At 52.2% G+C, this 15087-nt stretch overlaps 1 protein-coding gene across 2 annotated transcripts in view; it reads right to left on the reverse strand.

The window, feature by feature from the left end:
- Positions 1–252: 252 nt before the first annotated feature.
- The window catches only part of CCN4 (cellular communication network factor 4), a 30674-nt gene continuing 15839 nt past the window's right edge, over positions 253–15087 (reverse strand). The window contains exons 2-5 of one of the 2 annotated variants that reach the window (XM_068983866.1): positions 11917–12196; positions 4928–5188; positions 3313–3510; positions 253–2263 (exon numbers count right to left, since the gene is read on the reverse strand). In XM_068983866.1, coding sequence (XP_068839967.1) covers positions 1968–2263; positions 3313–3510; positions 4928–5188; positions 11917–12196 — 1035 coding nt within the window. In that variant the 3' untranslated portion in view covers positions 253–1967. Of the gene's footprint in view, positions 2268–3312; positions 3511–3792; positions 3899–4927; positions 5189–11916; positions 12197–15087 lie in introns of those variants that run through there. The other variant, XR_011145721.1, reaches the window with a different exon arrangement.

The raw sequence follows: 15087 nt of genomic DNA on the forward strand, positions 1-15087 counted from the left end.
GTACAAAATTTCCTTTATTCATCAAATACACATTGAGCACCACTGTATGCCTTGCACCAGGCATTCAGGAGGTCACAGTAAGGAGGACACATTTTCAATCCCTTTCCCCTCTTTAGGAATCCCTCTGCTCGCCACTCAGAACTCCCTCATGAAAAAGGCACCATCCTCCAGTCTGCAGCATCAGGTAACAAAATCATCTTTAAATACATGGTGAGAGCTGGTTCTGATTTGAAGGAGGGAATGATCTGGATGGGAGTCATGGATTTCGGTTTATCCTAGATTTTGTCTGATGCTCAGACATCTAAATAATCTGAAAGTCAGATACACTCTTCTCTCGGGAAAGAAGCTGGAGAAACAGTAATAAAAACCAAAAGTGACAGTGAGGAGTCGCTTATCCTGACATGTTTTCCTGCTCTGATGCACAGGGAAGCTCTAGAAGTTGAGGGAAGATACGGGTTAGAGAGTCAATCCAACTTGGATTTGCATCCTGACTAGCCCACTGACCAGCTGGGTGACTTCGGCCAAGCTCCCTTACCTTACTGAGCTTCCATTTCACATTTGTAAGAACAGAAATAATAACAGACACTTTTCAACACGACCTCCCAGTTTCCATGAGCTAGTGTAACGGTGCACATGAAGCGCTGAGAACAACGTCTGACATGTAGAAGGTGCTAAATAAAACAAAAGTAGCAGTAAATATTTATACTTTACTAATAAAATAAATAATAGCCTCATTTCCATTAATAACGACTTTCTCTTCCTTTTAGCATCAAACCCTTTTGGCTTTTCATCCCTGTTAAATATCCTTCTGTTTTGAAACAATCACTAAACTTCTGTCTTTGTACCAGAACTGAGCTTTATGGATCAGTCTGCGAAATGGGTCACCGAGGCAGAAAGACACATGCCCTGGGCCCAGGGACTCTTGCCACTCCAAGGTGACACAGACTGGACCCACTTCTTGGTTTGTGAACCCGCTTCTTGTTTTGACTCACACTCAACCTGGACCCAAGGCTCCCTCAGTGCAGAAGGCTATCACAGGACACCACTCTGAGGGTGTCCTCAAGTCCCACGAGCCCCCAGCACGCAGATGGTCAGGTGTGAGGAGGAGGCTGGCTGACTGCCCAGTGTCCTGCCTTGTCCGGGAGCAGCAGATTCGGTGCAGGGCTCAATCGCTCCTTCTGAAAATAGACTGACCATACTCTGACCCTGGTGTATTGACCAGGGACTTCTCCCAGGAACAAGAGGAAGTTTATCGGCTTGCATTTCTCCCTGGGATGAACCCAAGGCACACCCTTCACAGTGCAGGGGTGAAGAGAAACTTAACTGAAATGGGTGAACAGAAACTTAACTACAACAATGCCCAGATTCATGGACACAACTGTCCGTCCAAAAACCGAAACCAAACAACCATTCACCTCATTTAGCAAATATTCGGTGACCATGGTAGGCACAGGTCTTTAGAATGAGACAGAGCTTTGGTGTGCAGTGGTCAAAACTGCTAATTAGGGTCCTCCTTGGCAGGGCCTGAAGAATAGACTGGTCCACTGTCCTAAATCCCCTCTATCCTCCTGAATGGGCCCAGAGAGTTTGGTGGTTTGGTATCTAAAGAAGGAATTAATGATACTGAAGATCTAGCTGATTCTGTTCCTTGGGACTTGGGCGAGATCCAGCAGGACTTCCAGGGACTCAGACAGGCCGGATCGGGCTCGGGTATTGTCCAGAGCCGGGCACTTTCTTTGGAGTGTATGTGGACCACTGCCAAGGAGAAGACCCACTGTCTGGGCCTGAGCGTGCCGTGATGGGTGCTTTGGGTGGGCAGAGACAGGACAAGGGGTCACGGGCCTGGGCCTGGATTTGGGTCATTGGAAACGAGTGGAAAGTGGACAAAAGAAGGCTCAGTGGGGGCCTCAGAAGGCTGGCTGCTTTATAAGCTCTGGGTCAGCCTCGAGCCCAGGTTCTGTGGCTGCTTAATTGGCAATCTCTGAGAAGTCAGGGTAGGAGTCCAAGTCGGCAAAAATATCATTGGGATTCTGACAGCTCAGATTGCAGAAGCAAGCGTTAATCCACAGGGCCTGGCGGGAGAAGTCAGGCCCATCGGGACACTGGAAGGAGATGCTGATGGTCTTGGACTTGTAGGGGATACAGCACCGGCTGTCGGTGCAGACCCCACAGTACTTGGGCCGGTAGGCGCGTGTGCTGGTGCAGCCGGCCAGCGTGAAGTTCACGGGCGCTTCTGGCTGGTACACGGCCAGACACTTCTTCCCTTCCTGCGGGAAAGGAGGTTTCAGTTGAGATGCTCAGAGGATCAACATTTTCAGCTCCAAGCCCCCAGTTCTTCCCTTTTCACTCGCCATGCACCCCACCTTACTTTTGGATCTGCAGCATCTTCAAACTAGGAAGGATCACCCCAAAGACAAAGAGACCCAGCTGCATTATGCAAGAGGAAACCGAGCGCACAAAGGGACTGCCTTGCCGCAGTGCAGCTCTCTCAACCTGCAATTTCCCTTCTTTCCTGCCTTCTGCTTTGCCAACGCCCAGGTCAGTTTCTCCAACACAGGATGACTCTGTGGGCTCCTTCAGCCTGCCAAGTGCCCCCTGATGGTTAGGGGCAGAGCCATCATGGCCTCCAAGACTGGACTCTTAATCCTAAACTCCTCCTCCTCTGCCTCCCATAGACTCTCACACACACTTTTCACGCAACGTATTCAATTGGACTGGCATTATTTAAAGTGAGCTCTGTGGGGCTACGGGCCACTCAAGGGCGAGGCTCTTTCTGCATCCCTACAGTCTAGCTTTCCGCCTGGTACATGGCTCTGGTTTAGTTGCTAAGTTGATTCCGATTCTTTTGATACCCCCATGGGATGTAGCCCACCGGGCTCCTCTGTGCATGCAATGTCTCAAGCAAGAATACTGCAGTGGGTCTCTATTTCCTTCTCCAGGAGATCATTCCAACCCAGGGATCAAACCCATGTCTCCTGCATTGGCAGGTGAGTTCTTTACCACTGAGCCACCAGGGAAGCCCCAGTAGGCACATACTAAACTCATTGAATGAATGGCTGTTCTGGTCAACTATGTACCAGCACCCTGCCTGAAATGAGGGTAGAATAGATCCAGGCAATGTGTGGGCCTGAAGCTTATACAGTCTGAGAGCTATCTTCAGTGAAAGTCACTCAGTCGTGTCCAACCATTTTTGACCACATGGACTATACAGTCCATGGGATTCTCCAGGCCAGAATACTGGAGTGGGTAGCCTATCCCTTCTCCAGCGGATCTTCCTGACCTGAGACGCCTGCCCCACCCCGGGAGGCAGACCCACCTTGATGTGTGGCCGGAGGTCCACGTCACACGGCCGCAGGTTGCAGAGGCGGCTTTCCTGCTCAGGCCAGCACCGGGCATTGACGTTGGAGATGCGGGTGGAGACCCCCAGGCCACAGCTGGTGGAACAGGGGCTCCAGGGGCTGGTGTACGCAATGCAGTTCTTGTGCCACGGCTCTATCTCACTCGTGCTCCCTGCGGATGGGGACCGGGTGCCCAGTGATTTCCCAGTCTCCATCAGCCCCCCAATCCCTGCCGTCACAACCCTAAGGGCTGGGGTCCCTGAACCTCAGCGAGTGGGCAGTCCCTCCACTTGGAGGTCAAGTTGGCTTCTAACTAGCACGGATCCCCAGGGAGACGAGAACTTGTCATGAGTTCCTCATACTTCTCCAGAGGGAGGACCATCTTTAGAGACAGGTGACCTGAGTCCAATCCCTGCTCGACCACCTACAGGCTGTGTGATTCTAGACAACTTACTCTGGGCTTCAGGCTCTTTTCTGGAACAATAACATCTGCCCTGCGGGGCTGGTATGGCAATAAAAGGGTCCAGATATTGACCGAGTACACATCAGGCATCTGCAAGGTGCTGGGGATAAAAGGGTAAAAGATACCGGTCCTGCCCGTGCAGAGATGACATTATCTGGGGACGCTCAGGGGAAGTGCCTGCCCCAGTACTAGAACTTCATCTGAGCGATGCTCAGGGCATCGTGGCTAAGGGGACATGCAGGCTTCAGGGGCAAACTGTCTGAGTTCAGCTCTTAGCACAGCCCCTTAGCATCTGGATAGCTTCCAATAAACTGGCTCCCACCTCCGAGCCCCAGGCTCCCCACCTGTAAGTGGGGTTGACAACAGCACCTCCCTGCCTCCTGTCCCTGGCTGTGGATAGAAAATACAGGTTCAGGCATGTGACAGGGCTCAACAGCTGTCCCTGTCCTTAGTAAGCCCTCAGGAAGTGGGAACTAAACCCCAACCCTTGGCTGGTTCTTTCAGTGGATGTATCCTGGCAAGCAGAACACGGGCGAGTGGTTGTAAGTGTCTAAGAAATGGAAAGGGGAGTGAGCTGAGAGGTGGAGACAGGTGAAGAGCCAGGGAGACCAAGGAGTGATCTCACAGAGGGATGGAGCAAGATACACAAGACAATGACTGGGAAGAGGAAGCAGGTCCTTCCTGGTAACACACAAACCCAGAAGTCAGGGAGGGGAACCTGCAGAGAGAGACAGCAGGTGCGCAGGGGAGATGGATCAAGGAATGCAGGAATGAATGAGAGAGAGAAGAGGATGCTGGGAGACGGGAGACAGCAGAGGCCTTTGAGGACAGACGGAAGCGAGGAGGGCGGGCTGGGAGGGAGGCGGCGGTGGGGAAGGATTTGCCGAGGAGGATGAAAGGCTTTGGTTTCTAGGTCACCCACTCGGCAGGCGCTCTGCTTGCGCTCGGTCAGAAGGAGGTCACTGGGCCACACACACTGACGCGGTGGGCAAGCCGCCGCCGCCCCCGGCCCCTCCCCGCGGCTGTTCTAGGAGGCCCGCTGGGGACCTACCGAGCTCCCCATCCCCTCCTCCTCCGCGGGCTGGAGCAGCCCTCCCCGCGCTCCGCGCCCGCGCCCCGCACCCACCGGAGGTGCCCGTGTGGCGCGGCGCTGTCTTGCGGGGCCTCCTGGCGTCGTCTTCACACACCCACTGCTCGCAGCAGCGCCCGGGCAAGCTCACCCGGCGGGGCCGGCGGCACCAGAGGCGCGGGGGGCGCGCGCGGAGGCACAGCGGCGTGCAGCCCACTGCGCCGCCCACGCACGTGCAGTTGTACTTGCAGTTGGGCTGGAAGGACTGGCCGTTGTTGTAGCGCACGCCGTCCAGCACGCAGCCCACGCCGACCACCTCTGCGGACACAGGCGCCGAGGGTCAGGCCTGCCGAGGGGCTGGGCGGGCCCCGCAGGGCAGCCCCCTACCACTGCCTCACGCCCCCCGCACCCCACCTCCCGGGGTTCCCATCATGGAGAAGGGCTGGGCCCGCTGCTCTGGCCCGTTTGGTGGGACCTGAGCGGAGGGTGTGGCAGCCCATTTAACCCGCGCAGAAACACCCGGTGCCCGTCTGGAGGGCTGGACGAAGCGGTGGGAGGCTACAGCCTGGCCAGGACTGGGACCTTGGGCAGCTAGCCCAGTGTCCTGTCCCAGCAAGTGGCACAAAGCCTGGTCCTGACAGTTATCCGGCTCAAGGGACACAGTTTGTGAGAGGAGGCAGAGGCGATGGGAAACTCATCAGAACACTTTGGAAGAGACTGGGTTCATTCAGTGCCTATTTGTGGAGTGTGGTAGGTGCTGGGGATTTAGTAGTGAAGGAAGGAGACAAAAGCCTCGCCCTCAATGAACTTGTGCTTGTGTGCTTAGTCACTCAGTCGGATCCAACTCTTTGGGACCCCATGGACTGCAGCCCAGGCTCCTCTGTCCATGGGGATTCTCCAGGCAAGAACACTGGAGTGGGTTGCCATGCCCTTCTCCAGGGAATCTTCCCAATCCAGGGAACGCAGGTCTCCCGCATTAATGGCAACCCACTCCAGTATTCCTGCCTGGAAAATCCCATGGACAAAGGAGCCTGGTAGGCTACAGTCCATGGGATCGCAAAGAGTTGACACTGAGCGACTTCACTTTGACTTTTCTTTCACACTCCTGCATGCATTGCGGGCAGATTCTTTAGTGTCTGAACCACCAGAGAAGAAATGGACCATCCAGAGCATTGATGGGGACATGAAAGCAGGGAGCTGGGAGAGGGAGGGGGAAGGTTGCAGATGTAAACAAGGCAGGTAGCCAGGGCCTCACAGAGGTGATGATGATTCAGCAAAGATGGGAAGGAGGCGGGGAGCTGAGCTGCCCAGGTGCTGGGAGAGAAGCCTTCTAGGCAGGGAAGGGAGTGCAGGCAATGGGAAGGCCTGAGGTGGGAAAGGGCAGGGGAGGGAGGGAGAAGGGCTGAAGGCAAGAGAGAGAGGGCTTCCCTGCAGGCTCAGAGGAAAACGCAAACTCTTAGAGCCTGGAACTCCGGTTGATACACAGTATGTGCTCAGTGAGTAATGCTGACTCGCTGATATGAATTATGCTTCACAAAAACCTTGACGGTGCTGAGTTAAGGACAGACCGACGGGGTTCCTGACGAGTCAGAAGGTCATGCTGGGGAATCCAGGTAGAAGGCGGTGGTGCTTGGACCAGAGATGGGCAGCCAGGAGGAGAAGGGCCCCGCTTCTGGGTCTGTTTGGAGGGACTCGCTGGCAGGTGGGATGTGAGGATGAGAGGAGAATCAGGAAGGACTCCTAGTTCTATGTCCTGAGGCCTGGAAGGAGAGGGATGCTCTGTCCTCAGAAGAGCAATGTTGGGGTGGGTGGCCTCAAGCTCTTCCCTAGGCTCGAGATGCCTTGTTGACTTCAGAGTGGAGCCGGTTCTGCAAGCTTGGAGCTCCAAGAAAGATGTGGGGATACTGGGCTCCGACCAGCATCCCAGCCTTGCATGTCAGTCCCATTCTGAGGACAGTGTCTAGAAGTGCAGACAGAGAGCCCAGGGCAGCCAGGGTACTCACCCCAGGAGGGCTGTCTGCCAGTAGTCCTGGCGTATCTCCTGGATTCACCTGAAGCCGAACCATCACCACCACCATCATCTCTGTATCTCACAGGAGGGAAGGTGCTTGGTCACCTGACCTGCGTTGTGTTAGGCTTCCTTGCATTGCTGACTTCATCCCAGAAGGAAAAGGGACCATGTCATCACCTGCATTTTCACCTGCTGCAAACTTGCATCTCAGTGAGGTTGAGTCACACACCTAAAGTGACAGCGCTCAGCTCAGCGGAGCAGAGGGGACAGGATTGCAGCCTGTGGGGATGCTGGGGTGACTGCTGGCTTTCCTGGGGTGACTGATCTGGGGAGGAGGGACCGACAGGAAGGGCGCTAACACTGCCCGTCCGATCTGGAGCCAGGCACCATCTGATAAGTAATCTCAAGCAGTCTCGCGGTGACTGTTCTAGAAGAGCTTTGTTTTCTTTCTTTGGCAGAGAGGGGAGCTGGGTGGGTGAGGGGAACAGTGATTCATCTTCTCAAGGCCCCCCAGCTGGTGTCTGAAGAAGCTGCACCCCCCCAAGCTCTGACTCCACTGTCCATTTCCTTCCATCGGATACCAACAAAAGAGGGGAAATAGGAAAGCAAAACAGTGAGTGAATCACCTAGTGAATCACTCATCGTTTGTTCTGAGTCAGCCTGGCCTCACCCTCTCACTCCAGGGAGAGAGCGCGCTCGTGTGTGTGGGTGGATGGGAGATGGAGTGCTGAAGCCAGTCTCAGCCCCTGGGTGTGGGAACTTTGGGTGGCGAGGGCACTGCTGGGTGCTGGGAGCCTTAGCACAGTGGCTCTCATTGCCAGCGACACAATGGCACTACCCAGGGGAGCTCTTTAAAATCATGATGCCCACACCATGCCCCAGTACCTGGGGGTGGACCTGGGCTTGGGTATTTTTGCTTTTTATTTTTTGACCTTGTTAGCTCCGCACGTGAATCCAGTTTGCAGCCAAGATTGGGACCATTTGCCTCCAGAAGTTGTTCACAGTCTTCTGGGAGGTTTGGGAGGTGGGGGCAAAGATGGATGGTGGGTGGCTGTGATGGCCCCACCAGCGGACTCTGGCACCCCTTCCTTATTCTATTTCTTTATAGCTGATTGAAGGACGAGCTTCTGATCGGATGGGGAAGCTGGCCGAGCCTCCTTCACCATTCAGACTCTCGGGTCCATTCAAGCATGACCTGGTGGGCTTTCCTCTTATTGAGGGACTTCTGGGAATTCAAGTCGCCTTGCTGTGCCATCCAGACCTTTACTCTTCTCGCTGCACCCCTGGTCAGCTTCCTGGGAGCAAGGACAGTGGGCCATGCCTTGTTGTAACCCCACTGATGTGCCATCACTAACCTATGTTCATTATGAGTGAATGAATCAGTGGGTAAAGGGATGGATATCAGGTGGGCTTAGCCCTCCTCTGTATTGGGCTTCTCCCATGTATCAGGCACTTGACATCCAAACCACCCAAAAAAGGTAGGCATTATTCATTGAATTTTCCTTGATGAGGAAACTGACATTTAAAAAGGTTAAGCAGTTTCCCTAAACCCATTGTGTTAGTTGATTATGTTGCTGAGGTTTGAACTTAGGCTGTCTAGCTTCAAACACAATGCATGGGTTTTCTGTTCCTTTACTCATCAGATGGGAGAATCAGAGCTTGAAACTAGCCCTGCCCCCCAAACTCTGAGGATAACCCTGGACAAAGCTAAGGGAACATTTACAAAGGAAATCTGAAGGAATATTAAAGAGCAACTGATCACATTTTAGGCTCTTGTGAAATTCTTTGTTTAGCCTCAACCGTCATACAGAGTTGATTCGATCAAGCTCCTTCACTTAAGTTATGTGCCCATGGTCACGTAGCCAGCAAGTGGCAGAGCCAGGATTCAAAAACCCAAGTTTGTCTGCCTGTAAATTTCATGATCCTTCCAGCAAACCACACTGCCCTCAATCCTGACCCAGTTGCATTGAATGCAGACTCATGTTTGCACAACCAAAATACCCAAACAGTTTAATTCAGAGGTCACTCTCTGCCCACAGATGTATTTAGCTTGGGCCACAGAGTGTTTTTTTAAAAATGTTTTGAATGCGTTGCCAGAATTACAAATCATACATGAACCTGGATTTTGTTTTCTGGATTCTCTTGAAAGGTAAGTAGACTAGACCAGATCAGGCTCCCTCTTCTGCCTGACCTCAGTGGCTAAAGTTTACGTTCATTAGTTTGCCATAGTCCCCACCATCCCCTCTTTGAGTCATTTACGGCAGTGTTGCAACTTGTTTTTTATTGCCTTGTCCTGGCCTAATTACAAGCACATCTCTAAGGACAGATTTAGCCTGTCCTGGGGAATGTCTGTTGGTTGTTGGCCATTTGCTAACAGATTTTTCTATGTAAATAACTTCTTCTTTCTTTTTCCCCTCTGGCCCCCAAGATCTCCTTCTCTATCGTTTTCAGACCCTGGACTCTCTTCTTTATTGCATTAGGGTTCCATGAATTTAGACACTACGGCAGTATTTCTGAGAAGATGTTCCATAGAACATGGGGGAATTGTGTGTGTGTGTGTGTGTGTCTGTGTCTGTGTCTGTGTGTGTATGGTGTGCAGGTGGGTGATTGGGTAAAAATCTGCCTGGAAAAAAGTATTCACTGTGTCTTCCTATGATTGCTCTGTTTTTGGAATTTCACAATGGATGTGGACATTTAACACTTCTGAAGAAGTCTGTTCCCCTTGTTGAACCTTATTTATTCCAATGTCTGTAGACCTCTGTGACTGGAGAACCCTAGGCCCATGTCATATTTATTCCAGTATCCTGAAATCCACTGTCTTCTTTCCAATTGCAAGGAAAGAAGCTACATGGAGACTCATGATAAGGGGGAACCAAGAGGCTATGTTGAGTAAAGAGGTGACATATAAAGAGGTAGGGAATGGAGTAGAAAGAGGTGATTTTCCAGGTCCTGGGCGGTAGAGACAGGCAGGAGAGGCACTTGTGGGTCTGAAGAGTCTATGGGTCCATGGCAGAATGCCTATAAAATTGTGGTGCCTGGCATGTGGTGAGGTGTCAGTGCAACTTTAGAGACTCATATAGTCACAGTGAGTTGCCTTGAAGGACAGCTGTAAAAGGGGAAAGAAAGGAAACAGTCTCGTAGAAGTGGAGGGGACTCTGGTGTAGGAGGGCTCAGCCTGGTATCCTCACCTGGGTGCGGGGAGAGAGTATGTGAGCGACTGTATACTTTGGCCATCAGTCTCAGAGCCGAGTATGAGAGTCACCCAGGGAGCTCGTTGAAAGTTGTCGATTCCACCCCCACTGCCAAAGAACTGGAGTGAGTGGGGTGGGCCTCAGAAAAACATTTTTAACCAACATGTCAGATGATTCTCTGCGGAAGGAATCTGCAACTTCTCTTTGAACACACTAGTTTGTGGGGCTAATAACAAGTCTCCGTAAAGGGGGGAAACATGGAAAGATGGGAGAATCAGTGATGGTTACTTGGAACGCAAGATGACTTGATATGAAGGTTGAAGCAGGAATTAATGGCAAAAGAGTAGAAAGTGCTCATAGATTAACCATAAATCCATAAGTATCTTGACTTGAAATTATATGTATAACCCTCATCAATGACACTTCAGGAAATATAATGAGTTAGCTGAAGATAAGAGAGTCTGCTGTGTGTGAACATGTAGGGTCATAGGCATGAGGAAAGCTTGATTCAGCCTTAAGGGAAGGAGTTCTTGAGTTTATGAGGCTTTGTGTAACTTTTCAGAAGTTAAGCTGCTGCCATGATGCCTGTTTGGGCTTCCCTGGTGGCTCAGATGGTAAAGAATCTACCTGAATGCAGGAGACCCAGGTCCAATCCCTGGGTTAGGAAGATCCCGTGGAGAAGGGAATGGCTACCCACTCCAGTATTCTGGCCTGGAAAATTCCATGGACTGTATAGTCCACGGGGTCCCAAAGAGTTGGACATGATTGAGCAACTTTCACATCACTTCATGATGCCAATTTACCTCTTTTCATCTTACTGGTCATGTATATTGAATAAATGCTCATATGATTCAAGGTCGTATGATTCAAGGCCAGCCCAGATAGAACCAGGAGACCAGAAAGCCTCAGAAAGGAGGTCTCTGGGAACAACAAAGGAAATGAGGTAACCCTTTGAAGAGCAAACAAATAACAAAAAGCAGCAGCCTCTCCCCCAGTATGGGGCTATTATAAAGACCAAGAGTAAAGAAAGAACAAAAGCCAGTAGAAACTCCAGGAGAAACAAACAACTTCATAATAAAGGAAATTCGATCAAGTTTACTACCTCATGCTTCAGCAAAAACCATTTACATTGTCCTAATATTGTACACAGTGGTCAAATAGTGGTTTATAATAAAAAATGTGACAATGGTTTTGGAAGCTGGGGGGGCAGTGTCAGGCAGTATTAAGGAGCTAAGTCATCGGCTATCACATAGGATCGTGCACATTTATAGATTGTGCACAGTTGGTATTTTAAGCTGATCAAGATATAACAGAAGAGATGCATTGAATAGTTGCAATTTCCAGAAGAAAGTTAAAAGTGACTGCAGTGAGCTAGAGAAACGTGGGTAGGTGGAAGGAAGAGATGGTTTCAAGCCGCTGCTTTTTGTTCTTTCAAGGTTACTGAATTTTTTAATACCAGATTATGTTCATTAACAATGTTACTAAAATATCTGGAGCTCCGCAGGGTCCTGGTGCCCCTGGGAGGTCACAGGCAGCCTGCAAAGTGTTCTACGTTGGGGAGAACAAAACCAGGCTTAGGTCTCTCCGGGTGGATCCTTCTTCCCTGGACTCATCCACGGATATAGGCCAGAGGGGACAAGGTCCAGGTGCAGGAGGAATGCCGCATCCCTCCCTGCTCAGCCTCTGGCCCGTCATCATGGACTGGGGCGGAGGGGGAGCGGGATTGGGTACCTCCTGCAGAACCGAGCCTGGCCAGAGGAAGGGCTATGGGTGGCAGGCGGGGTGCTGTGGGCCAGAGCTGGGGGTCTGGGGCTGGCCGATGGCGTGGGGGGGGTCTCACTTACGTGCACATACTCCTACTGCGTACCTCGGGTGGTCCCCACTGTAGTCGCAGTAGAGGCCCCGGTGGGGGTCGCAGACCGCAGCCTCTGTGCAGTTGTCCCCCAGCTGCTGGGCACACGCCTTACAGCACTCGCAGCCGTCCGTGACGAGGCTGACGCCCAGCGGGCAGCGGGGCGGGGCCGCCGGGCATTCGCACGGCCACTTGCAGAACTGGGGCCGTGAGGAGGTGTCCTCCCGCGGGGCCGGGGTGGGGCCCGCGGCTGTGGGAGCTGGAGGGAGGGCCTGCGGGGGGAGGGAAGACGTGAAGCAGGCTGCCCGGAAGAGGGCTCCCAGGCCAAAGGCTGGCGGCCGCCTGCCCATCTTCACGGGGTTCCAGAGGTTTACATCACATTCCATTTCTCGGCCCTGCTTTCGGTCGCCAGACACCGCCTGTCTCCTCACTAGCATGGAGGAGCTGGCATTAGCAGACGTGAAGCCAGCTGCCCGAATTCCCCTGCTTGGGCGTGCTGGGTCAGCCTCCGTGTCAGCTCTCTGAGCCCATGGGTGTCTCCTTCCGCTCTGATCATCCCGCAACCTGGGAAGTCAGTGAGTCGGCCTCCTTTGCAGATGAGAGAGCTGTGGCTTTGAGGAAATGCCTTCTGATGAGCCGCGCTGTGGGCGCAGCCCCAAAACCTCTCTCTTTACCCCATCGCCCTTTTCTCTATGTCCTAAGGATCCACCCTCTCTGTGCTAAGGGTCCTTAAGAGGTGACTCATATATATGTATTTTAATTAAAGTATAGTTGATTCACACTGTTGGATTAGTTTCACGTGTATTCAGTTATACATATTAACTACTCATTATGCATATGTGTATACTGTGTACACATTCAGTTACACACAGTGATTCATATTAATGCATTGGTAGGCTGGTTGGTCGGTTGGTTGGTTGATCAGTGGCTAAATGTCTGACTCTTTGCCACCACTTGGACCGTAGCCCTCCAGGCTCCTCTGTCCACAGGATTTCCCAGGTAAGAATACTGGAGTGGGGTGTCTTTTTCCTTCTCCAGGGGATCTTCCTGACCCAAGATCACACCTGTGTCTCCTCCATTGGCAGGCAGTCTTCACTGCTGAACCCTCAGGAAAGCCCTTTGTACATAGTCTGTATGTGTTAATCCCAAACGCCTAATTTATCCCCCCCCCCCTTTCCCTTTGGTAACGGTGAATTTGTTTTCTATGCCTGTGGGTCTATTGCTGCTTTGTTAATGAGTTCATTTGTATCTTCTTGACAGCTTCCACATATAGACAATGTGCATATGTACAGCCAGGATTCGGCCAGCCGGCCTGTCATCCTATTATCATTGTTATTAATTACTTTCCCCTCTGAGCACCAGGAAGGGGCTGCAGGGGGCATTGGTGGCAGCAGGTGTCCAGCCTCATGGCTCCTGTTGCTGGCTCGCTGTGCCCCCGCGGGGAGAGGACTGATCCTGTATCCAGCACCAGCCCTGCAGAGAGGGGTCTGATTTTGTGCTGAGCGTGGTGGACACCCACTCCACTTCCCTTCACCCGTGCTCCTTCCCAGAGCCCCATTCCCATCCACAGGCAATGTATTCGTCTATATCCTGGCAGATATGATGGACAAGACAGCAAGTGCGTGGGGAATGGGAGATAAGCCCCAAAGAGCATTTCTGTGCTTCAGATGAGACTGATGGAAAGGGAGGCGGCTCTGGGGCCAGTATTACCAGCTTCAAACTGCTTGTATCTCAGAGATCCAGTCATCTGCCTAGCCCCTCCATCCTGGCCCCTCACTCTTTACCCTGGAGGAAACCTCGGCCCAGAGAGGAGAATTGCCTGAGGATGGAGAGTGAGGACTGTAGGCAGCTCCCAGCCATTTCCCCACCCCCAAGCGTGTGGTCCCTGCTGGAGAGGCTCCTGTCTGGGGCTTCTCAGCAGTGACTCCTGAATTCTGAGGTTAGCAGAGGTGGGGGGCCCCACAGACCATCCCCTCCATCCTGAACCGGAGGAACCCTGCTCTGTGGGTTTATAGATCTGCATTTCATTCTTTGAACAAAACAGATGCTGAGCTATTTAGACAGATTCTTTTCCCTCTTCCTGGAGAAGAAAAGAAAGAAAAAGAAAGTGAAGTCACTCAGTCGTGTTCAACTCTTTGTGACCCCGTGGACTGTAGCCTGCCAGGATTCTCCATCCTTGGGATTTTCCAGGCAAGAGCACTGGAGTGGGTTGCCGTTTCCTTCTCCTGGAGAGGAAACCGAGACCCAAAGAGGCAGAGGGTGTCCAAAGTGACATGCCCACATCACGGCCTAGAAACCAGTGACCCTCCCAGCTTTCATCTCTGCACCCTGGACCTCTGCCCTCTCTTTCAGTCACTCAGTGAACATCTGCTGAGCTAGTTCACCATCTCGCTTCTGTTTAAAGCATTTGAAGAGGAAGTTAAGCATCTCCTGTGTGTACAGGACCATGGCTCATGGGAGAGACAGACGATAGAGGTGATTTATTATGACGTGAGGCTGCGTGGAGAGCGGGGGCACCAGGGCAGCCCCGGGAGCTCTCTGACCACCAGCGCAGGAAGCTCTCTGCTGAGGTGAGTGGTCCGCATCCCTGCGCCCTTGGCTGTAAGAACCAGAGGCCAGAAGAGGTGGTGCAGATTGAAGGGCTGGATTAGTTGGGCTCTGGGTTCCAGGTTTGGCACAAGACAAGTGCTGTAAATGTTGATCTCCAAAAGGGCCTTTGAAAGTCAAAAGCACAAACCTCGATTTGAGGTTTTTGTCACCTCTATGCTTGGATTCAAGTGCTGGCGGGGGGACAGATTGCTCTGAGGTTGGCAGTGCTGGTCCGTTTTCATCTGGAAGTCATTTAGTTTGCTTACACTTGTTTGCTTTTCCTCAAAAAACACATGGCAGAAAAACATCAAACCCATAAATCAATGAAACCACACACACACAGGCACGCACTCACACCCCTCCTCTTTCTGACTCCATGGAGAGAGACCTGTCCTAGTCAGACTGTGACACTGGAGGCCCGGAGATTTATGAGACCCCCCGGGCCATCTCTGACAGCTCCTAGACCCTAGAGACCTATTCTCGGCACAGCAGACAAGAAAAAAAAAGCCCTCTCTTCCAGGAAGGCTTCCATGCCTTTTCCAGGTTGCTTTAGAAGTAGTGCTTCCTTCACAGA

This window comes from Capricornis sumatraensis, chromosome 11, assembly GCF_032405125.1.
Source record: "Capricornis sumatraensis isolate serow.1 chromosome 11, serow.2, whole genome shotgun sequence".
NCBI lineage: Eukaryota > Metazoa > Chordata > Mammalia > Artiodactyla > Bovidae > Capricornis > Capricornis sumatraensis.